The sequence below is a fragment of the Anguilla rostrata genome, chromosome 4, assembly GCF_018555375.3.
Source record: "Anguilla rostrata isolate EN2019 chromosome 4, ASM1855537v3, whole genome shotgun sequence".
Taxonomy (NCBI): Eukaryota; Metazoa; Chordata; class Actinopteri; order Anguilliformes; family Anguillidae; genus Anguilla; species Anguilla rostrata.
In genome coordinates this window covers 13769935-13796007 of record NC_057936.1, presented here as the reverse complement: position 1 = coordinate 13796007, position 26073 = coordinate 13769935, and the positions used below count along the sequence as shown (strand labels likewise).

Genomic DNA, 26073 nt, shown 5'->3' with positions numbered 1-26073 from the left:
GAGTTGCCGCCTGACGTCATGTGATTGCCTGTGCTCTCTCAATTCTGAGCGCTGAGATATGATTGGTTATTCCAAATTGGGAGAAAAAAATGTATAAAATGATGATAACAAATACTAATATTGATCTCTGTGGATGATTTTGATGGTCTTGCTGAGATTAAGCCATCCCCACCTGAGGTTACTCTTAGCATACCTTCTCTGCTCTGAACTTACCCTCATCTCTGTCTTCCTCTGTCACGTTGGCAGGTGCTGGTGTTTGGGCTCTGCTCTCAGACGGAGTTCGACATGCACTTTGACTGCCCCATCAAGGTGAGTGACGAGAGAGAGGCCACCACTCGGACAGCACTGACAAGGCCGCTTAAAAACGTCTTTCAGGAGAAGCATTAATGCGCACTGGCGGTTTTACTCCCTCCGATCCTCATATCTTCCTGACACCCGGTGGAAAAAAAAAGTTTAAGTATTTTTATATTTTGACATAATGCAAGTATCTTAGATGACAAAAAGATGATGCAAAAATAGTCTTTATTTTTATTTTATTAAATGCCTCTTGTAGCGTAGAGATTGGAAACTGGAGACGCATACCCCCTACACAGGTCAAAATGAATTTCCGGGGCTTGGGACAGTCAGTATATTATGAATGGAACACAACTTGTACTGTGGTCGGAAATTTCTGGAACCAAAGAGGGCAATTACCTGTCTCTTATTCACAGATTACTTACAAAGTACGATACTGTTGGGTGTCAGGTATTACCTGCTACTTTTTTATTTTGGTGAAGCCCCTTCAGGGTCATGGTAAGCTTGATTAGCCTGTTCTTTTGCTTCTGTTTTCAAATTAGCCGTAATAAGGCCACGTAATAAGGTAATTAGCAATCACGCGCAACGCTTTCTGAAGGACCTTTCCGATGTAGTGTGATAGGCACCTCTGAGAGACTGGAAGGTGATGGGTGGGCCACGCGCAGGCCGAGCACGAAGCCTTACCGCTGCGAGTGGATCAGGCGGCTCAGACAAGCGTCTGCGCGTCACGGGCGCCAGCAGCACACAAAGACGCCCATCAATAAAACATGAAACCGTATTCCTGGTCAAAGAAAGTTAGGAAGGGAAGGAGTGATAAAGTCTGTTTAAAACTACGAAATACAGGCATGATGCACCCCCCACCCCCCTCCACACACACACACACACACACACGCACGCGCACACATTCACGGCCCCTCCCCCCGTGCTGGCACAGCGATCTGACAATGGCTCATCCCTATATTATTCACTTATACCCCCACCCCTGAGGTCACATCTCTTAACATTATAGATCGGATTACGCGCCCCCCCCGTTCGCTCCTGTCGCAGCTGGTTTGTAGTTTCGACGCCGAGCGTGCGGTGAGAGGGCCACTCGCTCGGCAGCGCAGCGGATAAATTCCCTATCGATCCCGCGTCTGCTTTCCCTAATAGAGCGCACAGGAATTCCTGAAATTCGTGGCTTCGTTTATCTTATAATACATGTTTGGGATTACGGGAAAAGCCATATTTCAGTTGTGAACAGAAGGTAGTCTATACTAGTGTGCAATAGAATTCTGCGAATGGCTCCTTATGGAAGTGAAGACAATGAAGTGAAAGTCTGTAAGAGGTATTAGGTCCAAAGCACTCTGTATAGAGATGCCTACATTAAAATGACTTTATCATCAGACCATAACTGCAAATGTCTTTTCTTTCCACTTATAACATTTTGAGTCTCTCTCCTGGTGATCCTCTCTGCTGCGTGTTGTCAATGCTCTGCGCTTCCTGGAGAAACGGGGTGCCCAAAACTGGTGACCGGTGCGCTTCTCTGTCCCGCAGGCCGTGGCCCTGCACCCTCAGTTCGGCAGGCCCAGCAGCAAGCAGTTTGTCACGGGAGGCAACAAGGTGAGTGAGAATGCTTTGGGGGAAATATCATTGCTCTAATTCCTTGCACCGTTTCAAAGATACTAGCCATTAGCCATTACCTGGCTGCTTGTTGTGTGATGGTGCTAAAGTAGCAGCTTTGGTCATTATTATGTGAAGATTTATGTGACTGATGAAGTTTACTTCTGGTTGTCTGTAGCTCATTGCTCGTTACTTTACGTTGCTGCCATTAACCAGAATTACTTATGTTGAGGTGCAGTTGCAACATTTCTCAGAAAATTCTCAAATGATGCGTTTATTCGCACGGCCACCTGCCAACCGACATTGAGGTTTGAAGTTGAGCAAGCTGGAGGAGCTCAGGTCCGTTTACGTCTTACGGCAGCCAGGTTCAAACCGAGGAGGCGGAGTCAGGCAGGCAGGAAGTGGGCGGCGTGTTTGCACGGGCGGGGAAGCTGGAAGACGCTTGCGTTGCGTTGCGCTGGCTCGGGGGGGAGGGCGTGCGTCTTACGGCCCTCAGACACAGTTTTGTCCTGTGAAGAAAGAGCCTTCGAGGTTAAGGTATTCGCCGGCTGATGTAGCGGGGACGCCGGCCAAGCAATTTGCAAGGGGCGGGAGGGGCGGGGCCGCCTCTCCCCCTTTAAGCCCGCGCTGATTGTAATTGCCCCCGCGGGCCGGACCAAGGACGGCGGGATTGAAGGTCAGACGGAGAGAGGCGCTCTGGCAGTCGTGCCCTGTCAGCCCCTCGCCGTCGCCAGTGTCAGTAAGCCCCATTATTAGTCACTCTGCAGTAATGTGTATTAAACCCTTTGAAGAGTAGGCTTTTTGGGATGTTTTTTTCAAGATTCTAAATCGGAGTTCTACAACTCCATTGCCTTATCAGTAGTGATTGTTACATCGACATTAGAATGTTAAATTAAGAACATTCTAATTACATTTTATTTATTTATTTGTTTGTTTGTTTGTTTGTTTGTTTGTTTATTTAACAGGGGCCATACACAACACAACCGTTGGGCCAGAGTTAGCTATATAGATAATTTACATCTGCGGTCCCTGGGCAGGAAGATATTAAAAACAATACAGTACAATACAAACAATACAATACAAACAATTAAAAACAATACAATTAGCAAAATTGTGCTAATTGTAATTGTGACCTCGAGCCTTATAGGGTTAAATAACGCCTCTGCTATTCCTGCTCCTGCTACTGCTGTTAAGAATAAGCTAATTGAGCTAAGATTTTAAGAGAGGATCATTTTCAAAATGAAAGGGAATGCTTAAATGGGATAGGACAGCCACCAGTGCAGGCCATTAGCTTACATGGTGACCTGTGACAGCTAGCGGACATCATTGTCATCAATAGCGAGCCGGCTACTCTGTGGCTCATTAAACCCTTTGGTGGCTTCGCCCAGTGTCTAAGTTTTGTATTGGCCGCAGTGCCGGTTTTTACCTTTTAGCCGCACGCCAGGTTAGCGCAGCGCACATACGCGAGCGCGAGCGGTGTTTTGCTTGTTCCGTTCTTCGAGTGCACTCCGGGGAGCGGGCCCATTTCCACAAAGTGCTGCACTTTCGGCGGCGTTTAAAAAGCTCCGCCTCGCGAGCGCGGCGAAATAGCCGTCATTACGGAGAGGAGCCACTCTGCAGCCCGGCCGCCTCGCCGCTGTTTTTGTCGCGGGGCCCCGCCACCCCCGTTTCCAGTCGGTCAGGTGACATTTCCTTCTCAGGGTCCTTTTCACGTGTTTACAACATGGCGCCGTCGTCCGTGCTTTTTTTCCGTACCCTAAACGGAAAATTAGCCACGAGCTGTTTAACTGCTTAGTTACTGACTTCTCTTTCTGCCGCAAGCCTTTTTTTTTTAGACAATACCTCTGATGAAAATGATGATATGTAGCAGTCATCAAAAATGATGAAATTCGATAAATTCGTTAGCTTGGACGGAAGGTCTTGTCACGGGCAATTCGGCCTCGTGCGTACGGCTCCTTAGCGCCATTGAAGATTCAAGCTGACCTGTTAAAGCTGAAGACCCGTCTTAATGTAACTGCCCATTTTTAGTCAAGATTGATGCCTGCTGCATCTCTTTCTATTTAACGCCCTCTTTTGTAAAACGTGTATTGTGACCAGAGAACAAATTCACACCGGTTTATTAGGCTTTGATCTCAGTATCAAGGGACATGATCTTGCCTATTTCAGTCAACGCAAAACAGTTAACTTGACTCCTTAACTAGAGACTCAGTCCGCTACAAATCAAAATAGCGGTGCAGTCAGCTTGTCCTGCTGCACGCCTGGGTTTTCCTCCTTAGGTAAATTTTGTGATGAAGTTGCCCGATCTTCTCCTGCTTGACCATGAAGGTGCATCTTGCCGGTTCTCATTAAGCGCGGAGAAATGTCAACACACGAGGCTTCACTGGTGTGACATGCCGCGTGGTCTGGTGTCAAATCCTGACCGTGACAGTGCTTTGCCCTAAGAGAGATGGTGTCAGCCTATGGAATTTTCCTTGTCTCATTACGCAACTGACTTCCTGTCTGCTGAGTCCCTGCAGTCTGCTCGAATTGCGCCCGAAGTCTACATGAATTGGCAGCGGAGAGTACGCAGTTCTGAGGAAAGCAGAATTCTAGACTCTTTTCTGAACCCGAATTGAAAAAAGCCTAAAAATTTTTGTTAAAAATCCATGAAAAACTGTGGTTAACAATGAAGATACGTTGCGTGCTTGTTTTAACTGAAGGCATCCCTCGTTTATTATTGGGTAACTATGATGCTTCTGAAATGGATGCAACAGTTTCATTATGATCTCCACGGAGGTGAAAGTCAGGTGACCAGATTTTTGCGAGAGACCACCTTAAAATATATCAAGGAGATCCGTCATAAAGGACATTTTTGGAAACCCATTACACAGGCAGGTTTTGTCTCTCTAATAGACACTGGGCGAGTATTAATTGGCCGTGTTAACCTTTTTATGTGCCCACAGGCCTAAACGTACTTTCCCTTGACTCAAGGAAGGCTGTAAAGTGAGGCGATAGTTTAGCCTTGAGGTTAATGTGCCGGGCTCATAACCCGAAGTTGGGTAACTCATTCGAAAATGGCTGAAATCCAACGCGGGGCACTACCACTGTACCCTTGGGCTGAGGCACTTAACCGGAATTGCTTCATAAAAATAAAAAAAAATTAAGTTGCGTGGATTAATGCGACTGCTGAATGCAAATAAATGAGCCGGATGGGCGAGTCTTTCACCACCCTATTGGAATTCCTGTGTGGGTGCTGCCTAATCCGGTGCAAATTAGTTGATTTTTTCCATGTTGCTAATTTGAGTTAGCATTACACCCAAGATGCAGACAATATTGTAAGAACGCCTGCGCTTGGCTGTGGGGATGTTTTCAACTCTGCTTCAGAACCATGTGCTTCCTGGTTAGTCATTTCTCTCTCTTCCGTTAAAGTGTATTATCTTTCTATGTCTTGCACACTCACGTCTACAGTAAATTAATTGTATGAGTTAACACACTGAATAAACTAATTCAAGAAAATGGCTCTCTTTCTGGCATTAAAAAAACGCTGGTACTTGGGGTTATTATGTTGTTCTGTTGGTCTCTGGATAAGGCCCACATGTCTTGTAACACTGTCGGTGCACTTTATTCCCTGTGTTACACTGCCCTCTGCTGGTTGAACTCAAGGTGCACACAGAGAGGAACCTTACTGATTGATGGTTTATAAAAGACAGGCCACATCACGGTCCTTTCTTCTCTGATGGGGGGATGGTATTAACCAGTGAAGGGCTCCACTTGCTGAGCACACTCCAGTAACGGCTCTCGACTCGTGAGAAGAGAACCTTGATTTAAAAAAAAAAAGGTGCACTTGACCGTTCACCTTTTACGCTAACCCTGTCATTCTGCACCTGCAGTTGTTGCTGTATGAGAGGAACTGGTTGAAACACTGGAAGATGACCGTGCTGCATGAGGGGGAGGGCAGAATCACCAATGTCAAGTGGAGGGCCAACCTCATCGCCTGGGCCAACAACGTGGTAAGGCTGCAGTGTGTAGACACAGCCCTGATGAAAGTCTCGGCTAAGAGCAGCTCATAGCTGGGACTCTAATATGGTCTTAGCTGTGGCTGGTCAGAGCTGGTTTTTGGCTGGTCAGAGCTGGTCTTTGGCTGGTCAAAGCTGGTCTGTGGCTGGTCAAAGCTGGTCTGTGGCTAGTCAAAGCTGGTTAAGAGTAAGCTGATGGTCAGCTGGTGAGCTGCCGGTCAGCCAAGCTAAAGTCTGCTCGAAGTGTCAAAAACACAGCTTAAACCATCTTGACCAGCTCAAACTGGTTTAAGGTGGAATTTTCAGCTGGGAGCTGGGAAAACCGTGACATTGAATTAGAATGGTGGATAACAGAAACGCTTGCCAACCTGAGGACATAGCATTGCATCATTGTCTTGCTCTGTATAGACTCTTGATCTGGGTGACCCAGAGTACATTATTCATTAATGGCCTGAACATTTACTGAATTTGATGAGGGAAAGTGCTTTTGACATGGGTACAACAGCAGGGTAATAATCATAGAGATGTATACACAGTATGGTTGTTCCTTAATTAAATACTTTGCATTGTCTGCGTCTTGCAGCTGAACTTATTTTGAATGTCTGCACTTATTTTGTTCTTTGTATAACAGTAGGGTCCCATCTGTGATTTGCATAGTCTATAGTCTTCTGGTCATCAAAAGCCGGTGAACGCAGAAATGGGTGTCATTTTAAAGCCAATTATTACCGACCATTTGATCAAAATGTGAACAGGCTCTCGGGCTAATCGCAGTGAGTTTCCGCTTTACTGCTGTTAAATCAGTCAGTCTGGGACTGCTTTAGATTCACTCTCTAATGCAGCTAATGTGCTTTTCTCTTCTGCCCGCGCTCAGGGAGTGATGATCTATGACATCAGCCTCAAGCAGCGAATCACCAACGTGCAGCGTGACGACGTGAGCCTGCGACCCGATATGTACCCCTGCAGCATCTGCTGGAAGGACAACGCCACTCTCATCATCGGCTGGGGGAACTCCGTCAAGGTGTGTGTCCGTGTGTGTCCGTGTTTGTGTGCGTGTGTGTGTGTGTGTGCGCGTGTGTGTGTGCACGTGTGTGCACTTGTGAGTGTGCGTGTGTGTGGGAGTGAATGCGTGCGTATGTTTCTGTGTATGTGGGCATGTGTGAGTGCGTATGTGCATGTGTGCGGGCGTGCGTGTGTGTGGGCGTGAATGCGTGCATGTGTTTCTTTGTATGTGGGCATATGTGAGTGCGTATGTGCATGTGTGCGGGTGTGCGTGCATGCATGTCAGTGTTTGTGCATTTTTGACGTGCAATTTGCATGCGAGAGTCACTCCTATCAAGTTGTGTGTTCCAGATCTGTGTCGTGAAGGAGCACGATCCCATGGAGTTGAGAGACCTGCCCAGCCGCTATGTTGAGATCAGTAAGAACCTGGCAACCCTGCGTTTTCATCACTTCCCCTACGTATTCTCCACCTTGTGCCTGTGTGTATGACTGAATATGCATTCGGTGATCCGCAGAAAATCCCACTGCCGTGCAAATGTAACTTCAAACTACGAAAGCATAGCACCTTCTTAGCAGCAAATTGCCCATGTATGAAGTGACAGTGCTGAGCATTCTCAACACAAGCTTTAATTTGCTGTCATCCTGAACATCAGAAAAGGCCTAGGTAACAGTATTTGTGCAATGCACTCATGCTGTTTAACAGTAACATGCCTTCATAATCATATATTGCCCTCACTCTACCCAGTAACATGTTGAAAATGTGTTTCCATGCGGTAATGCGCCCAGCTTTCTCCTTGCAGTGTCTGCGTTTGAGACGGAGTTCTTCATTAGCGGGCTCGCGCCTCTGGCCGATCAGCTGGTCACCCTGTTCTACGTGAAGGAGAACTCGGATCAGACGGTACGGTCATCTTTGCTCGCTGTGTCGTTTCGTTAAATCTAATATAGCCGTATCTCTAATATTTTTTCACTATCTAATGACGCTGACTCCGTAAAGGTGCCAATGGTGAATTTGTATTTTGCACATGAAGTGATTGCGTGATTTGCTGCGCTGAAATAGCGGCTGACTGTCTGTTCACAGGAAAGGAAAGGAAAGGAAGTGGTTTCTTTTCATTGGTGGTTTGGCGAAAGAATGGTTTTTTTTTGTTTTTTTTTTGGTATGTGTGTGGTGATCACTCACTAATTACTGCTTGATTAAAGCAGAACAACTGCAAATAGCTGGGTACTCAAAAAATGACCGTGACATTTCAACCACAAGCAATGCTCAGTTTCGCCTAATTAGGCAAATGGGTTGCCAAGCAAACTGTGATTCATGGTAATGCGTTATGTGGAATGTATTTGCATGTGTGCGTGCTATGTAAAAAAAATAATGTTATGTCAGGAGTCATGCAGCTCTCAGTTTGAAGATGAGACGAATGACCACATTTCAATGTATCGAAATCTGTGGCACATAATTAGAACTGAAAATGAGGAAATTAGTCCTCTCAGGCAGCATATTATAAAAATGTTTTTTTTTCTTCTGGAGATATCGACAGATACAACGCCAAACCGTCTTGTTGAACTCTTATTGTAAATGTCCATGCAGTTTGTCAAAGGTTGAGGGTGCCCGTTTAGCAAAGAGCCAAAATCTCGGTATCCTGATGTTTATCACTCGGTGACTATGTGATGGCTAGCATGTTGTCAGTTTAGCTGGCTATCTTTGAAGTGTCCCTTTATAATCCAGGGACTAGGTTATAATTAGCGAGCTAGAGGCTATTATAGTCATCAGTGTGCTGAGGGCGTACACAAGTTACCAAGTTACACATTATGTAATAGCTTATAAAAGCTAGTCATTAGGAATTTTACTGAGCTAATTTAAGCTAGCAGGTGATTCTTTGTACTTCCTCTGCTTTATCCAGCTTAATTACTAAAAAATTGTATTCTGTCTAATTGTATTTATGATGTGAGACTTTATGGGTATGATTTAGTGATTTGAGGTCATGAATGAATAATTAGAGAGTGTGGATTAGCGATGTTTCCGTGAACCTGAAATGAGAGACGCGTATCGGAAAGGGAAGTTTGAAGTTTGCTTCCTGTGACAGGAGGAGGAGTCCCGGGCTCGTCCTCGTCTGGACATCATCCAGCCGCTGCCGGAGACCTGCGAGGAGATCTCGTCCGACGCCCTGACCGTTCGTCACTTCCAGGAGAACGAGTGCAGGGATTACCGACTGGGTGAGAGCTTCTTCCCGTTCCACCTGGACCAATCCCACACGCGCCTCTTGTTTAACGTTGAAACAAAAGCTTGTGTAGACTTTCTGCCACAAAATATGTCAGGTCTTCAGCTTGCCCTCCTGGAATAAAGAACTAAGTATGCTGCTGGCATATCCCAGTTACTGGCTGCTCAACACCATTGACAGTACACAATTTTTTGTGTGGTATCTTCACAGATTCTGTAGACAAACCAGATGGTTAGCTCTTGTTCATCACACCCTCTCTACTTCCTAACAACAAAAGGTTTCATTTATAAAGGTTTTCCTGGTTCTGCATTTAGGGTTATGAATATTCATGAAGAGGCATGTACGCCTAAGGATATAACTACTGTTGCCACAGTGTTATCCTGGATCACACTCCTTCATGAATATTCATAAGATGAATCAAAATGAAATGTTTCAGCTTCAATGAAAGAGTAAAAATTAAGTGTTGAGAACACAGAATTGACCATCTGGATAATTAGTAGAGTCTTTGATAGTTCATTGATGTAAATGAGCATACCACTGGTGAAGTTGATACATTTGTGGGGTGCTGAACTGGCCTGTCGCATCCTGACAGAGCACACGGAGGGCGAGTCCCTCTTCTACATCATCAGCCCCAAGGATATCGTGGTGGCCAAAGAGCGCGACCAAGATGACCACATCGACTGGCTGCTGGACAAGAAGAATTATGAGGTCAGCATGTTGGATTCACTGCACTCTGGGCTAGCTGTATCAGTGAATCCTTGTCGCAGAGGTTCCCAAACTTTGATAGTTACAAGTTAATGTTTTATGGTAGTTTTAAAAACACCAACTACTATGCAACGGATCAGAAAAATTGTTGGTGATTTAAAATCAATTGCAAAGTTTTTACCTCGTGTGGGGCATTCAGGCCTGGTTTTTACTCTTTTCCTGCTACTCTGTAAAGCGTCTGTGACAGTTTTCTGTAAAAATGAAATTGATTTGATTTGATACAAGGATTCTAATTATATCGGGTATATTGTGAACCCTTTAATTTGCCTGAAGCATGTCTTCCAATTTTTCACTGTTCAGCTTATTGTATATATTGATGTTGCAAATGCACTGGTGAGCGGACTTCTTTTTACGTGACATCCAATAGAATCTCATTGATGAGGTCGTCTGGGTAGTGTAGAGGTATCAGCACTCGCCTACCACCGCAGAGACCCGGGGTTCAATCCCCGCCAGCGGTACTTACGGCTTGGTCAGAATTGGTCACAATTGGCAGTGTTTACGGGTGGAAAGCCGGTGAGGGTATGAGTCCCGATCGCTGCATTAGCGACTCCTACTGGTTGGTCGAGGCGCCTGTCCAGCGGGGAGGGGATTCGGGGGAGATAGCGTGAGCCTCCGCGTGCGTTACGCTCTCCCAGTGAAACTCCTTGCTGTCAGGTGAAAAGAAGCGGCTGGTGACTCTGCATGTATTGGAGGAGGCATGTGGCGGTCTACACCCTCCCCAGACCGACTGAGGATAGCGCATCGTCCAGGACTGTAGCTGGTCCACACAGGGAATTGGTATAACGACTAAATTTTGGAGAAAATGGGGAGGAAAAACAAAAAAAAAGAATCTAATTGATAGCATTTATTCACTGCTGACAGCACATGCGATTTATGGAACACATTTGAACTGAATGGGAACCACGAGCATGGGAAATTTATGAAATATAAGCTGTGTGCCGTGAGGGTATCCTCTAAGCAAATAACTGGTGCTGTGTAATATCTCCCTCAGGATGCCTTGATGGCTGCAGAAATCAGCTCAAAGAATATCAAGCGTCACGACGTTCAGGTACCGTACCTCGGTTGCGGGTGAAAATGTACGCGTCTGTTACGAGTAGGAAGTTGACATGGTCCAGCTGTTTACTGAACTCACTACAGTGTTGAGCTATAATAATACAGTGCACCTGGTACTGACCTGGCTCAGCTATACACGGTAAGCACCAACACAATTTTCATTTGTGGTATTGGCCATGATAATAGTCACACATTTGAGTATATACATATATTTAACTAAATATATTACTGCTTTTGTCACTACCCCTCAGAACATTTAGGCAAATGTACACAATATTGCATCAAATATGGGTACATATTACACTACTGTAAGATATATTTGTCATTGTAACTTCAAGGAAGTCCATATGCAGTGTACTGGCGTGTATTTCATTTCCGTGCTGAGTGGCCCTGCTTCAGCTGTGGGTTTGACTCTATCTCAACAGAAAATCGGCATGGCTTACATCAATCACCTGGTGGAGAAGGGGGACTACGACGCAGCTGCTAAGTACGCACATCTCTCTTTCTCCCTCCCTCCCTCTCTCACTCCCTCCCCCCTCTCTCACTCCCTCTCTCTCCCTCTCTCACTCCCTCTCTCTCCCTCTCTCACTCCCTGCCTCCCAGAGTGGTGACACAGTGCTTTCTTTGCCTCTTGTAGGAAGTGTCAGAAGGTGCTGGGGAAGAACATGGAGCTCTGGGAGAACGAGGTGTATCGCTTCAAGACCATCGGCCAGCTCAAGGTGAGTAAAGGGAGTGGAGAGCGCCCCCTGGCTCCTCCTGTAACCTGCGCTGTTGGCATGTCTGATTGGCTATGAGTCTGGGGCACCTCAGCTTCATTCCAGCTCCGCCTACTACATTCATTTATCAGTAACTAGGCAACAGCTTGCCCCAACTGAAGTAAATTCAGATCAGCGCTGCAAAGAACCTGTATGTTAATCACCCGATTTGCCGCAGCCTGTGAATGTCTGAAAAGCAATGAAGTGATTTTGTGTCATCGATTGCTCTGTGATTGTTTTGTGCTATTACTATTAGACCCCCACTGGATGAGATCATTCTCTTTGCGTCCACCGGAAAAGGATCCCTCTCTTGGCCCCTGTAGAGCAGGATCCCATTTTTTTGGGTTCAGTAGAACAGGTCCCACACTTTGGACATAAAAAAGGATCCTACTCTTTGGCCCCAGTTTTAAACCTTTTTAAGGAGCACATGGATCGAGGTGCTAAAGCTATCTTGTGTATTTTAGCGGTGTTTATGGCTATTGGATTTTACCTGTGAGGCCTTCTACCCTCTCCTTCTATGCCCCCACTCCCCCCCTCCCCAGGCTATCAGCCAGTATCTGCCAAGGGGAGACCTGCGGCTTCGACCCGCCATCTACGAGATGATCCTCCATGAGTTCCTCAAGAGCGACTTTGAGGTGCGCTGCCCCACGCCACTGCTTCCCCCGCACCCTCTCTCTCTTTCTACACGAGCACTAAAATGGAGGCTTCCTTCAGTCCCTGAAAAAAAATTCTGCGTGAAGATTAGAGGGAGTACTTCCTCGCCCTCATTTTTCTGCCATTCCAAACGTACTATGTAGATCCGCACATGGATAAAATTGCCATTGCATGAAAATTACAGCTTTTTTTTTTTCTTGTTGAATAGATTTAGATGGCTTTTTTGTTAAGTGTGGTACTTTAGTTCTTTTTTTTTTTCATTGCCCTCATTTTGTACAGAGAGAATGGGGAACCTCAAACAGCACTATTAGAATTCTCAGATATGTCACAACACAGTTATAGGCTGCAGGGGACCCGCAGGAAATTCATCCACAGTTTTGTGGACCGAATGAATCAGCTTGTGGTCCAACAAGGAAGAAAAAGGGAATTGCCTAAACACTAAACGCTGTTTGCACATCTACATATTGGCTTGGATTCTATGAACTTTTGTCCATAACATTGAATTAATTACATAAAAATATTTGCCGTTTTTATTTATTATTACACTGAGGTTTTACATCGGGTTTTTTTCACAATTAGGTGAGTACATTTGGAGACCACTGGAAATACCAAACTGTGTGAGGCTAGAAACTGCTGTGTGTTTAATTTGCGAATCAAATTAAACACACAGTAATGGCAGACAGGTTAAAGAGAGGCGAACAGCGACGAGATTGGAAAGCCTCCAGGATAAAGATGTAACGCCCCCATGTTCCCGCCATGCCTGCCCTCCGGTAGCCCCCTGGTGTTAAGTCTGTGGCATTGCAGTGGCTTAATGGAGTTCCGACTCACGCAGGGCTTCGCGTTGCTTATCCGGGAGTGGCCCGGGGAGCTCTACAACAACATGACCATCATCCAGGCCGTCAACGACCACCTGAAGAATTACCCCACCAACAGCACCCTGCTGACCACCCTGGCTGAGCTGTGAGTGACCGTTCGACATCGCGCATTACAGCTTGAACGCTATTGTTGACCGCAGAAGAATGACTGAGAACTGAGAATGACTCTTAAACTGTTCTGTAACAATTTCAGTTCTTATAAGACATAAATATGTTTCTGACATAGGCAACCCAGGCTCTGGAAGAAGTGCTTCAGGCTTCTTTGTTACATCTGAAAGCTTTGGCAAATAAATGCAAGCAGCAAAGTCCATTTTTGCACATTGATTCAAAATGATAATGTTCTGAATGCCCTCAGCAAGGGATTCAGGGACGGCTCCAATTATGTGGAGCTGCAGCTGTCCTTCAAAATGGAGAATTGAATGGCCGTCAGTTCCTTAGAATCACAGGCCTCTTTCCACATTATCAGAGTGGATTTTGTCCTTCGTTGAGTATTGATTGAAGAAAAGCTTACAACAGCTTGGCCTTCTTCTTCTAGTTGCAGCTATTATTTGTTGGTCAAAAATGTAAAAACAAAACCGGGGTCAGCAACTGCCAAGTAGTGGCCATTGAAACAGTCAATTCAGTATCAGCTTGTATTTTATGCCTCTGAACTGACACATGATATTGTTACATTTTCATTTGTATCGGAATGACATTACTTAAATTTGCCTGGATGAAAGTACTTGCGCCTTGATTCAAGGATTCAAGTTCGATGAAGTTTCAAAATGACTGCCGTTTGCTTTAAAAGGAGAGATGATTTGGGTTTATGACAGTTGCGTTTGACGTCCCCTGTAGTTACACATACGACCAGCGCTATGACCGAGCCCTGGAGATCTACTTGAGACTGAGGCACAAAGACGTGTACCAGCTGATCCACAAGCACAACCTCTTCTCTTCCATTGAAGACAAGATTGTGCTCCTGATGGACTTTGACAAAGAGGTATGTGCAGGGAAAAGCTCATTTTCCCTGGGAACCCTTTTGGTAATAGTTTTGCCGTTGGTGGTGTTGCAATTCGGATACATTTGGGGTTTACTCCATTTTATTTGAGTTGTGAGAGTGGAGGGAAGGGAAGGAAATGTTTACTGAGGCTTTATTTTACCATGGTCCAGAAAGTATGACCTATTTCCAAGTCTCATATAACATTTTTTTGTTGTTTTTTTGTTTTTTTTGGCTATTTCAGTTACTGACCAGTTCACGGTTTTGTACATTAACCAACTGCGCTTAATAGTTGCCCAAATTCGTTATTAACACTTTCTCTGAATTAGCGCTACGTAGATCCTCATATATGCTTATGCCAAAAACTGCAAATGGGCATATGGTGTGTGTCAGTTAGCATATGTCACTTGTTGCATCAGTGGTAACATAAACACCATATCTCTATTTGCACCTCTTGAGAAAAGAATATGTGGACGTTTGTTGTGCTAACGAAGAGGCTACTGCTCATGAAGGAGTTTTAAAATATATTTAAATATATTTCTCCTTTCAAAAGTTTGTTGGGAGTATTTTAAACCCGGGAGAGTTTTCATCATTCCATGAAGAAAGTTTTAGCAAAGTAATTTCAATATTTATTTTTTATGCTATAAGCAACAGAGAAAATAATATTCCGTTGTGGTTTTCATTTAATCCAGAGTGTTAGTTGCTCTGTTCAATGAATATGCTTTTTAAATGTGTTGGGACCCCCTCGCATTACCTGAAAAACATGGTAGGGTGGAAGGGAAATGTTGAAAGATGAATGCTTAAAAAATAAATAACTTTTGTAAAGTTCAGGTAGCCAGCAATTCAGACGGCGAGAGAGCTTGAAGTCCCAGAAGTTTTGAAATACCATCTGTTCTTATCAGTAACAACATTCTATTTCCAAAATCTCAGACCGTCTTAGGCTGAAGCCCATTAGTCATCCTTGGACATAATTTCAGCGAAAACACAACGCCTCTTCATTTGTCTCTCTTCAGAAAGCCGTCGACATGCTGCTGGATAATGAAGACAAAATATCGGTAGGTACGGCGGGCCGTCCGGGATTAACCGAGCCTGAGGGATTCATCGGAACGCCAAATTAATTCAGAGCCCTTTTTCTCTGCTCTCTCTCTCTCTCTCTCTCTGTCTGATCTCAGACGGACAAAGTGGTGGAGGAGTTGAAAGAGAGGCCCGAACTGCTGCACGTTGTGAGTATGACCTCACCGGCCACGGCGGATTCAGCTCGGGCCGAACGAACCTTTCTGACGCTCAGGGCCGGCCCTAGGGTTTTGGTGGCCCTAAGCAAATCTGTCCGAGCGTGTGGGGGGGGCGTTTCGCTTTATAAAATCCTTCTTACATTTCATTGTTATGAAATGTTCGGTTGCCATTCCGTTTAAAATTTATACCGCTAGTTCCACGATAGGGGATGAATAACGTAACTGCGAAAATAACGTTATTTACCTTTATTTCTAAACATTTGATTGTGTGGGCCCCCTCGTGGCCGAGTGGCCCCCCCTCGCGGTTGTGGCCCTAAACAACCGCATAGAGCGTTTATGCCACGGGCCAGCCCTGCTGACGCTGCGAAGGCAGATGATTTGAGGCCAGCGCTGTCCTCCTTTATGCGTGCTGTGAGTGTTTCGGGGCATCACGATGGCGAAGTTCTGTTTGGTCCATGTCAGTTAGCAACTGTTGTGGACATCGTGAGGCCTCTTTGCCTTGACTTGCCTGATATAGAGAATTCAGTGAAGATCAACATAGTACTAAAGTAAGCTTTTCTTTAATTGTTTACATCAAATAAGAATTGCATTTCCAATAAAATTTCTACTGTATCATGTGCACTCATATCGTTGTTACTATTCTCACAATTTGTTTTCTTACTCCAAAGACTTGTGAAATGTAAGAACTTCCAAATTATTTGGCCCTGTATGTTAAGTGTTTCATATATTTCTTTCCCTGGTAATCGTTCTTTCAGCTGTGAAAGGAATGTTTCGGTGTTCACGGGGTTGGCATTAGGTCCAATTCCATTCTGTGCGTTCTGTACTCTCCCCACCAGTACCTTCACAAACTCTTCAAACGGGACCACCACAAGGGCCAGAGGTACCACGAGAGGCAGATCAGCCTGTACGCAGAGTACGACCGACCGAATCTGCTCCCCTTCCTCAGAGACAGCACCCACTGCCCGCTGGAGAAGGTACTGCACTGAGACCGCGAGGCAGCCCGATGCACCGAGCTCCAGCTGCACATTCAGCCATTTCACCTCACTCTGTGACAGGAATGACATTTGCTGATTCATTACAACTAACTGAATATTAAATTATGATGGTATCGTGAAAATAATGTGGAGACAATTGAAAATGAACCATGGAAATCGCCATTACCGCCTGGTCCCCGAGTGTCTGAATGTATTAATAATATGTTGCCAGTAGGTGGCAGTCAGCTGTAATGTATAAACAAATGTCTGCTGTTTGAGAGAAAACGGATCCAGAAATAGGGTACTTCAAAGCTTAACTAGTCTAATTGCCACCATATGATGTCTTGTCAATAAAAAATTATTGGTTAGATTGATAAAATTATATTATGATTTAGGGTTTTTGTAATATAATGAATAAATATGAACTGTATCATTTAAAATGTGGGCATTCATAGTTACATTATCTTTTGATAATTAAGAGATGCAATACCCCTTATGAAGGCTGTAGAGGCATTTGGGTTCTGGGAGGTTGATTTGCATGTGTACGGATATGCAGGCTGAAGTTGTCAGGAACTCACGTTGAGGATTCTGGCTTGGGTCCTCTCTTTCACTGCCCTCATCACTTCCTGTCTTTTTCTCAGGCTCTGGAGATCTGTCAGCAGAGGAACTTCGTGGAGGAGACTGTCTTTTTGCTCAGTGAGTGTCTTTGCACATACCATAATGTGCATTAAGTGCATTATCAATGGTACAGGACAGTGCTTTAGTGATCCTTTGAGCATTGCATGTCTATAGCCTTAGCCATTGTGTGCGGACCTTAAACCAGTCAAATATTCCAATGGCAAAGGGAAAGATTGTATAATCTTTAGTGACCATGAAATTTTAAAGTTGTTTATTAATTTATTTACACCCACCCCCCCAATTTGAAATTGTCCGTTATGTCTCTTGAATTCCTGCAAAGCTCCATGACCACAGGTAGTGGAAGTACTGGAAAAGTGTATTCTGTCTTTTGGGTTTTTGGGGAATGCTTTTTTCCTTCTAGTTTCCTTTGATTGATGCCTTCTCTGCTTTTTGTAGGCATTACTTGCATGACTATTTGAGGGTGCTTTTGTATGACAAGCACTACTGTGGTTGGATTAGATTAATTTCATTGAGATAAAGGCCTCAGGTTTGGTCACAGGGGAGCCAGACAAGATAAACTCAACAAATTGTTTGAACCTTATTGCATGATTGTTCTTGGTAGCTTGATGTGATGTGTTTTTTTTAAATCTTCTTTTCTCTGCAAAAATGTATTGGTCCAAAAAAGACTGCAATATGACCTGCATGTCCTGCACAGGGGTTAATGCAGTCAGTGGAGGAATTGCATTGGCGAAAGAAAGAAAGCCACCTGACTGATTGGATCTCTGTCAGCAGTCATGGCCCTTTGCATGGCTTTTTGTAGAATCTAAATTTAAATCAAATGAGCAGCCATGGAAAACTATATAGTGTAGACAAGGGCGTCATAGTGGGGGGAAAAGTGAGACTGACTACCCAGGGCCTGAATGGGGGGAGGGCCCTCGAAAAGCCTGGAATGATGCATGAGATTCATGGATCAAGAGAGGAAGGGGCTCCACAGAGACTGCTTATGTATAGGGCCCAGAATTTTGTGCTACACCCCTGAGTGTAGAGTTGAATGGCCCTGATCTAGATTTTCTGAGAAGCGACTTATCTTGCCCCCTGTAGGCCGGATGGGGAACTGCAGGCGAGCGCTTCAGATGATAATGGAGGAGCTGGGCGACGTGGACAAGGCCATCGAGTTCGCCAAAGAGCAGGACGACGCCGAGCTGTGGGAGGACCTCATCTCCTACTCCATCGACAAGCCGCGTGAGTCACGTGATCGCAGCACGCCGTCTTCCCATTGGTTCCTGGCGCTTTGGCCTTGATCTCACTTTCATGCCTCTATGTAGCGTGAATAGGCAGGTCTAAATCTGAGCTAATGAGGTTTAAGAGGTCCTTCTATAGCCCTCTGGGCAAAATGGTGACCTTCCACTCCATCTCTGATCAATAGTACTATCCAATCGATGGCTTAGTTTATCAAAAGCACTTAATGAATGGGAAGAAATAGCCATTAAACAATGTGCCATTTTGTGAGTACAAAGTCTTTGATATTCCTATACTTAAAAAATAAGTAAATCATTTTTTTTTTATTAAAAAAAAAATGTGTATATATATATATATATATATGTATATATGGAGAGAGCGAGAGTGTGTGTGTGTGTAAAATGAAAAGACGCTAGAATGCTCAGTATGTACTCTTATCTTACATAACATAACTCTTAAGTCCAATGCTTTGGTAGAAAAAGATAGTTATTAGCTGAAAGAAGTTTCATTTTCCCTCCATAATTTTGGCAACTTTTTCAGCCTTCCACGGTGATTCATAATTCTGCACTCATTGAACTTTGCACTTTTCCACATGGCTGTGAGGCTGTGCCTGGCGGAAAGCCTGGACATTAGAGTGGGCTGTCACTGTGTCTCTGGTCCTCTCTCTCTCTGTGTCTCAGCTTTCATCACCGGGCTCTTAAATAACATCGGGACTCACGTGGACCCCATAATCCTCATCCGTCGTATCAAGGAGGGCATGGAGATCCCCAACCTCAGAGACTCGCTGGTCAAGATCCTGCAGGACTACAACCTGCAGGTCAGGAGGCTGACTTTCCCCCCACACTCATAGCCTTGTACTTTATGGTGCTTTACCATGTAAAGTACTTCAGTAAATATAGCCATGCTACAGCGATTCAATAATAAGAGGAGAATCTTTCATTGCCCATAGTGTAGCTCAATAGCTAATTTTTGTTACCATTCATTTTATCATAACTATTACACTGGGCCGGCCAACGGAGAATGGGTTCCCCCTCTATAACCAGGTTTCCCCAATATTTCTTCCCATTGCAGAGTTTTGTCTTCCCACTGAAGAGTTTTTTTTTCTCCCTTTTTTTTTCGCTTTTTGGTGCTATACAAGTACAACTGAACTGAACTGAATTGAATTGAAGGAGGGGGGAGGGCTTCAGCCTAATTGTTTGTTAGTAACTGCTCTGGGTCTTCAAGCACCCGTGGGGTGCCTGAGTTAGGCGCACAGTCCTCCTGCGTGACTCAGCTAGCGCATTGCAGAGTGACAAGGGAAAGAAACAGGCGGCTCGCCAAATGCGGTGCCGGAACCCGTGCGAGCATGTGACCCACCAACCTCAACAAGGGGGATGTTGCGTGGACAGGGCTGGCCTTATTTTTCACCCTAATTGGGTTTTTTTTTAATGGAGGTGGTAGTCAGTGTTAATAAAAATAAGCAGAAATAATAATAGTAATTGCCCAAAATGGCGCCGTGCGGATAGTTGACTGCGGTTTCGTACCTCAGATCCTGCTTCATGAGGGCTGTAAGAAGATCCTGGTGTCCGATTCGCTGTCCCTGCTGAAGAAGATGCACAGGACTCAGATGAGAGGAGTAAGGGTGGATGGTGAGGCAGAGACTAATTCTCCTACATTCATACCGTTTGTATTAAGATGCAGTTTATTGACTGAGATTGCAGTTAATGACTGCGGCTCCTTGTAACTGAAGGCAAACTAATTCTTAATAACTGAAAGCATGATAGTAAATTGAACAGACTCAGTGTACTTGCCGGCTCAGTTTCCTTCTCAGACGTGCTGTGCCTACATTGCACTGCAGAGTCTGAAGCATGTAGAAACACTCCCAAGCATCTAACCGTGGTGTTTAGAGAAAAATGAACACGGCTGTACACTTTTGCAGTGCCTATGGGACTTTTTAGGGGAAACAAACAAGAAAAAAGGTATATTAACTCCTAGTTTTAGTTTTCAAATGCTTTTTTACCAGACTTGGTACGTAGAAGCAAATCTTACTGTCTGCATCTGTCCGGTCAGCAGAGGTAGGACACGCTGTTGAGCAGTGTGTTGCCTTGACGCGGTCTATTACCACTGAGGGCGCTCAGTCCTTAGATCGGTGTTGTAGCACTGTGCCCAACCAATGAACTGTCCATCAACATGAAAGCTGTAGACCTGTAGAGATGAGTGTAATGTGTGTGTGTGGCATGGTTCTCCTTTTATCCTGTGACCTGCGAAAGTGAAAACTCACTGTGGCTGTGTGCAGCCACACTGCTGACTCGTCCTTCAGCACTGGCCAGACAATGATCTCGCACAAACCCCCTGAATAGCCATTTCATTAGCCAGGCCTTGTACTCTTCTGATCTCTGTATGAATAAATCAGAAAAAAGACCACGGTGATTCCAGATAGGTATGTTATCCAGGTATCATGGGTGCCCACTCCCAGTCCCACATATTCACATTAAGCTTCAGAGATTCCCTTTAACTGCAATGGGTGGGGTTATGCTGGTTCTTATCCAGTCTAACAAATGACTAAGACCTGAGGGTAAAGCCACACATCTCTGACAAGAAGCAAATTTGTAATCGTTTCCATTCATTTTCTATGAGAGCCAATTCTTCATGTCCGCAAGGCATGCTGGGATAGCTGGCGACATGAAGGAAGCTGGCGAAGTGACCTGAAGGACGGGGGGCATGGCATGATAACCAATCAGATTAAAGATCTGACGTGTAAATTGTCTTCCATTTAAAGACTTTATTACTCCCCCAACCTACCGATTGTGCGAGGTGGGGGATCCTGTCGGAGGATGTGTGGCTTCACCAGGGTGATGCACCTGGCATCACTCTCTCCTCATGTTGTCAACATGTTTAATTGCAGAAGTCAATTTCACGTATGTTTGACCCTCTTGGCCTTCCGTACCAGAAGCGACAAATCACCTCTCATTAAAAACGGATGGAGGCAATGTCATTGCTGGAGAAATGCGCGTTTTTCGTCGGAGGATGTGTGGCTTCACCCTTAGTTGCAGGAGAGAGAGCTGGTCTCCAAGGGAACATTTACACGCACCCCCAACGTGAAAATCTGCGTCAAGAACAGCTGTTATCACAGCCGAACGCCCTGCCTATGAAGTCCCTCTGAGACATCCTGCGGATTTCATTAAAAAGTCACACAGTACGGCTGTTTCCTCCCGCTGCTGCGGGACAGTGTGCTTCAATCGGTTTCGCGTGATGTTTCTTTTTTGTATTTTTTTATGCTTTTACCCAATTTTTCCCCCAACTTTAACTGCCTAGTCTTATCTCTCAGCACAGCAAAAAAAATAATTCTGTCTTAACAGGTGTTTCAGTCTTGTAATGAGAAAATCTTAGCTTTATGTCTTGGAAATCTTGGCTTGTTTTAAGTTACTGTTTGGAACATGAAACATCAGCAGCTGCTTCTAATCACACCGCAACCTGTAAGTCATGCTTGCACAAACGAGAGGTAGCAGGAGTAAGCTTCTTAACAGGCGGAGTTGTGGCTGCCCAGTCTACCAATGGGTGCTGGCGTACGGTGAAAGTCTCTCATCCCGACTGGTAACCCCCCCTCGTGAGTGACACTACAGCCAAATGTGTGTCATCCTGAACGGCTGCCATCCACCGTTGGCACCGGCATAGCCCAGATTCAATAGTAGACCGCGGTGCCCATCCAGCGGGCACCGCTGAACAGGTACAGCCACCTAGGAGCCCCGTCTTATGAGGTCTTTTAGTGATGTTTGTCAGTCTAAAGAAACCGGTTGAGAATCATTATCTCTGATGAAGAGACAAGCCCAATGTTAGTTACATTAGACCGAAAAGTTCCATTCCGCAGCCTACCACGGGAGCCGAAGCATGTTACAACAGACACAATGTGTAGTTCTTTATTTAACACAGCGCGTTTAAATGAATGTCTGTCTGTTGTATGAGACATTGGCCCCTGCATGGTTTGTTAAAAAGCAATATACTTCCGGTCTCTGCAGTATCTAATACTCAAACAGAAACATCATCTGTGTGTTCTGAGAGCAAAATTCAGGTTTCTTGTACATACAAAAAAAAAATTACTTTCTCACAAAAAGGAGACGTGTTATGCCATCTGACACACATCCAGGTCCGGGTCACCCGCTTTTGGCTTCAGGACACCGGATAACAGAGGGGTGTGTTTGAAAAGTCACCCAAGCACAGTCTATGAACACCCCAGCGCCCTTCCGTCCAGTCATAACAAACAATGCTTGCTGAAAGCTGAACTCTGCCTGACCCTGTTTGTCCTCGTGTGTCCCTGCAGAGGAGAACATCTGCGAGTCCTGCCATGCACCGATTCTGCCGTCAGGTAAGTTCGCACTGAGCCCCCTCCCTGGGGTGCGCTGCTGTGCCTTTACCTGAGGACCTGCAGCCACGTCTGAGGGAACGTAAATAATCATTTATACGGCTCTTTCTTTGGATTGAAAAGGCTATAGCCCTCGCTGTTTTCACTTCTCTTTCAGACACGGCCAAGCTTTTCAGTGTGGTGCTTTTCAACTGCAGACACATGTTCCACAAGGAGTGTCTGCCTTCGCCTGGAACTGTAAGCCTTTCTTCTCTCTCTCAATTCGATGTGCTTTACTGGCATGAAATTCATGGTACATATTGCCAAATATGTATACTGTGCAGTCTGTATGCCGATTCTCTCTCTTTCTCTCGAGCTTTCTCTCATTCTCACTCTTTCGCTCTCTCTTGCCCTCTCTCTCTGGAAATCTGTGTTTCTGTGATGAAAAGAGGTCTTGCTTCCTTTTCTCATTCTTTCTCACTTGGCTTTTTTATTGTTCGGAGAAAATGTAGTTCCTTTTGCAAATTATGTCTGCACAGAACTACTAGAGCACGGGTGTCCAGTCTTATCTGAAAACGGCTACTGAAACAGACCTGTCAGTCATGAACTTGATACATAGAAGCAGGTGTCATAGTGCTCAGCTAAAACAAAAACCTGCACCTGCACACTGACCGGCCCTTTTTGGATAAGATTTGACACCCTTGTTCTAAAGGACAGGTTGAATTGACATTAAACCCATTGCTCAGCTGAATCTCATTTGTTGTTAGCAGGAAGAAATCTGAAACCACACAAGTCACCTGCTTGATGGAGTAGCCTTAAAGTCTTAGAATAACAACCAACAGCACTGCTTGCTTGAATGGATTATTTTAGGTGGAAAATTGTCGGTTTAGCATTTAGGAAATAGAACATTCTTTCTTATATTACAGTATAATGGAGTAACTGCAGGTGAAGTGCTGCCCACCACACCAAAAACACTGCACTATGCAATGCATGTCCTCCCTATTTTATTTTTTTACCCTAGATCCCAGGAGCCCAGTTCTGCAATATCTGCAGTGCAAAGCGGAGGGGACCTGGAAGTGGGATCTTGGAGATGAAGAAGTAACTGGAGATGTTCTCCATGGCAACTGTTGTCACGTGTTAATTTGTGTCTTAAGGTCTGATGTCTGGCTCTCAGCTCTGGTTCCCTCTTGCTGCTGTGATCACATGCCCTTTGTTAGCTTTGCTGTGCAAAAAGTGCTTGACTTTTGCTGGCTTGTTCCGCATAAGCTTGTGATTTCATAATGATGTGAGGTCCGTAAATTGGTGGAACAGATTGCAGTTATTACTTATAGGAAATACAGGACTGTTTTGAAAGCATTTATCATAAAAGCCACTATTCAATCTAGGCGTGATTAGATGTGCTTCTTAAAGCACATTGAAGTTGGATAGGGTAATGCCTTTCTGTATTATTATTATTATTTTAAATATTAATATAACACTTTTGTTTTCTGAATTCTGCATACTGATTAAAATGAATATAATATTATTGACACCAAAAATAAATTCTCTCTGACTTTATTTTGAGATATTTTACATGTTTTCAAGGTTGGGCCATTTTGTGAGCCCACTACCGTTAAAATTTGCACTTTCTGTAGTAAAAGCAAGTTAACTGTGTAATAACTGCAGATTTTTAAGAAGACTTTTTCTGTCTGTGCTCCTAAATTTGGGAGGTGCTGATAGCACCACAGTGTCACAGTCATTACCACCTGCCTAAGTATTTCCCACACGTTGTTTGGATGGTGCCAAAATAGTATGTCGTCCCACTTAATTGGACTGCCTGACACTTTTGGATATATCTTTAGCAGCCGCACTTCACTTCAATTCAAGCATAGCCACGTTAGACTACTAATAAACTGACAAACCTGAAAAATAAATTCTGCAACACACAAGGAATCATTTTACTGTTGTAGTTATAATTGTGTATTTTTATGTGTTATTTCTTCATTTGATTCTTCTCTCCATATAATTTCATATCTGCTAAATGTTGGCTATAAACTAAATTATAAAGTGGTATAACACTGCGGCAACTGGAGTCTATCTGCCCATAGTCATTTGTACCACTTCCTTTCTTTAGAGGAAGTGTCGGTCTACACCTTCAGGAATAGTAATATTACAATTGACCGTTCCACTCTACATTTTCAGAACATGGCTTTGCGTTGACATAACTGTAGTTCAGAGGTTGTTACTAACTTAGGTATAGTTCACAGCTATGTCAGTCTATGCCAATGTATCTGACTGGACAGACAGGCAGCCTTTCAGGGCTTCTGTCTGTCTGTCCTGCTATCCTTCTGTTGGATGTTGCTATTACGTAATTGGCTGATATCTCCTGTCAGCTCTGCATCCGGAGGGCTAATCAGCTAATCAGAACACTAGAGAGACTGACCTCAGGTGCAAAGGCTGTTGGGACACACCCAGCAAGACCAGAAGGGTCATCTGCTCAGCCATCTGCCTTCCTAGGGAGACTAATCAGTGTTGGGTTTTCTCCACCAAGGTTGATGAAAATGATGCAAAGAGATGCGACAACCCTGTTTAGCAGTGAAGTGTGTGGAAGTTAACCTGCAGACACGGACCTTGTATGAACAGCTAGGACCCAGCACTTAACTGTGACCATTGTTCTGGTGTGAATTGGTCAAACACGGATTGAACCCGCATTCAATATCCCACGTCAACCCGGCTTTCATGTGTGAAAGGGGTAATAGAAATAAGTGAAAGGTAGCATTTACATTAATGTTCAAAGTTATCCTTTGTAACGTCTCTGGACTGTATTTTGTAAATGGCTTCATGAATGAATTTATCAGAAGAAGATTGTTGGTTGGCCAGATTGCTGATGACCCTGTGTGTTCGGGTTGATTGATGTTTGACTTGGCACTTAAATTTCAGCGGAATCTGTCTGTGTCAACCTCCTCTTCTGTTCTGCGCCATTAGGAGCCTCTTGCAATGTATATCATGTTAATGTCTGTAATTTAATCCAAAACCCTCATTTAGTTGTCATTAGTGTGTGAAGGGAAAGGCTTCTAGGGATTTTGGAAATTGTTCCATATAAATAATTGATTGAATATCAACAAGAATTTTCTTTGTACAAATAGATTTTTTTTTTAAACACCATATGGAGTTCCTACTGAAACAAAAACATGAACTTATATGTATTTGCATTCATTGGTATTTGTGCTTACCCCTAAAGGTGCATTTTCAGTTATCTGAGTCATTTATCTCGGGAGGAATGGGGTCAAGGCAGCGGAGTGGAGTGTTGGATCAATAGATATAAATATTCTGTTTTAAGTCTTATAGATTGCCTCTCGCTGTGGTTCTCAGTTGTACATGTGAAAATCTCTCATACATATGCAAGTATAAACGAGAGGTAGTTGTGTTACTGCTGCCACCATCAAGTCTGCAGTATTTTTCATGCTTCTGGCAGATAATTAGTCTTCCGCACAGTCATAATCAACAGGATATATCACTTGGGTCTTTTCACTTT

At 44.4% G+C, this 26073-nt stretch overlaps 1 protein-coding gene across 2 annotated transcripts in view; it reads left to right on the top strand.

Annotated features, from left to right (window-relative positions):
• vps41 (VPS41 subunit of HOPS complex) overlaps positions 1-24116 on the top strand; it is a 46815-nt gene extending 22699 nt beyond the window's left edge. For both annotated transcript variants that reach the window (XM_064330802.1, XM_064330800.1), the window contains exons 6-29: positions 247-309; positions 1828-1893; positions 5763-5882; positions 6760-6906; positions 7239-7305; positions 7688-7785; positions 8966-9095; positions 9693-9808; positions 10857-10913; positions 11344-11405; positions 11556-11637; positions 12216-12308; positions 13160-13287; positions 14037-14181; positions 15192-15233; positions 15351-15401; positions 16247-16384; positions 17026-17080; positions 18104-18244; positions 18922-19058; positions 19770-19869; positions 22539-22583; positions 22738-22817; positions 23581-24116. In XM_064330802.1, the coding sequence (XP_064186872.1) occupies positions 247-309; positions 1828-1893; positions 5763-5882; positions 6760-6906; positions 7239-7305; positions 7688-7785; positions 8966-9095; positions 9693-9808; positions 10857-10913; positions 11344-11405; positions 11556-11637; positions 12216-12308; positions 13160-13287; positions 14037-14181; positions 15192-15233; positions 15351-15401; positions 16247-16384; positions 17026-17080; positions 18104-18244; positions 18922-19058; positions 19770-19869; positions 22539-22583; positions 22738-22817; positions 23581-23661 (2244 nt within the window). In that variant the 3' untranslated portion in view covers positions 23662-24116. The remainder of the gene's footprint in view (positions 1-246; positions 310-1827; positions 1894-5762; positions 5883-6759; positions 6907-7238; positions 7306-7687; positions 7786-8965; positions 9096-9692; positions 9809-10856; positions 10914-11343; positions 11406-11555; positions 11638-12215; positions 12309-13159; positions 13288-14036; positions 14182-15191; positions 15234-15350; positions 15402-16246; positions 16385-17025; positions 17081-18103; positions 18245-18921; positions 19059-19769; positions 19870-22538; positions 22584-22737; positions 22818-23580) is intronic.
• Positions 24117-26073: the final 1957 nt, after the last annotated feature.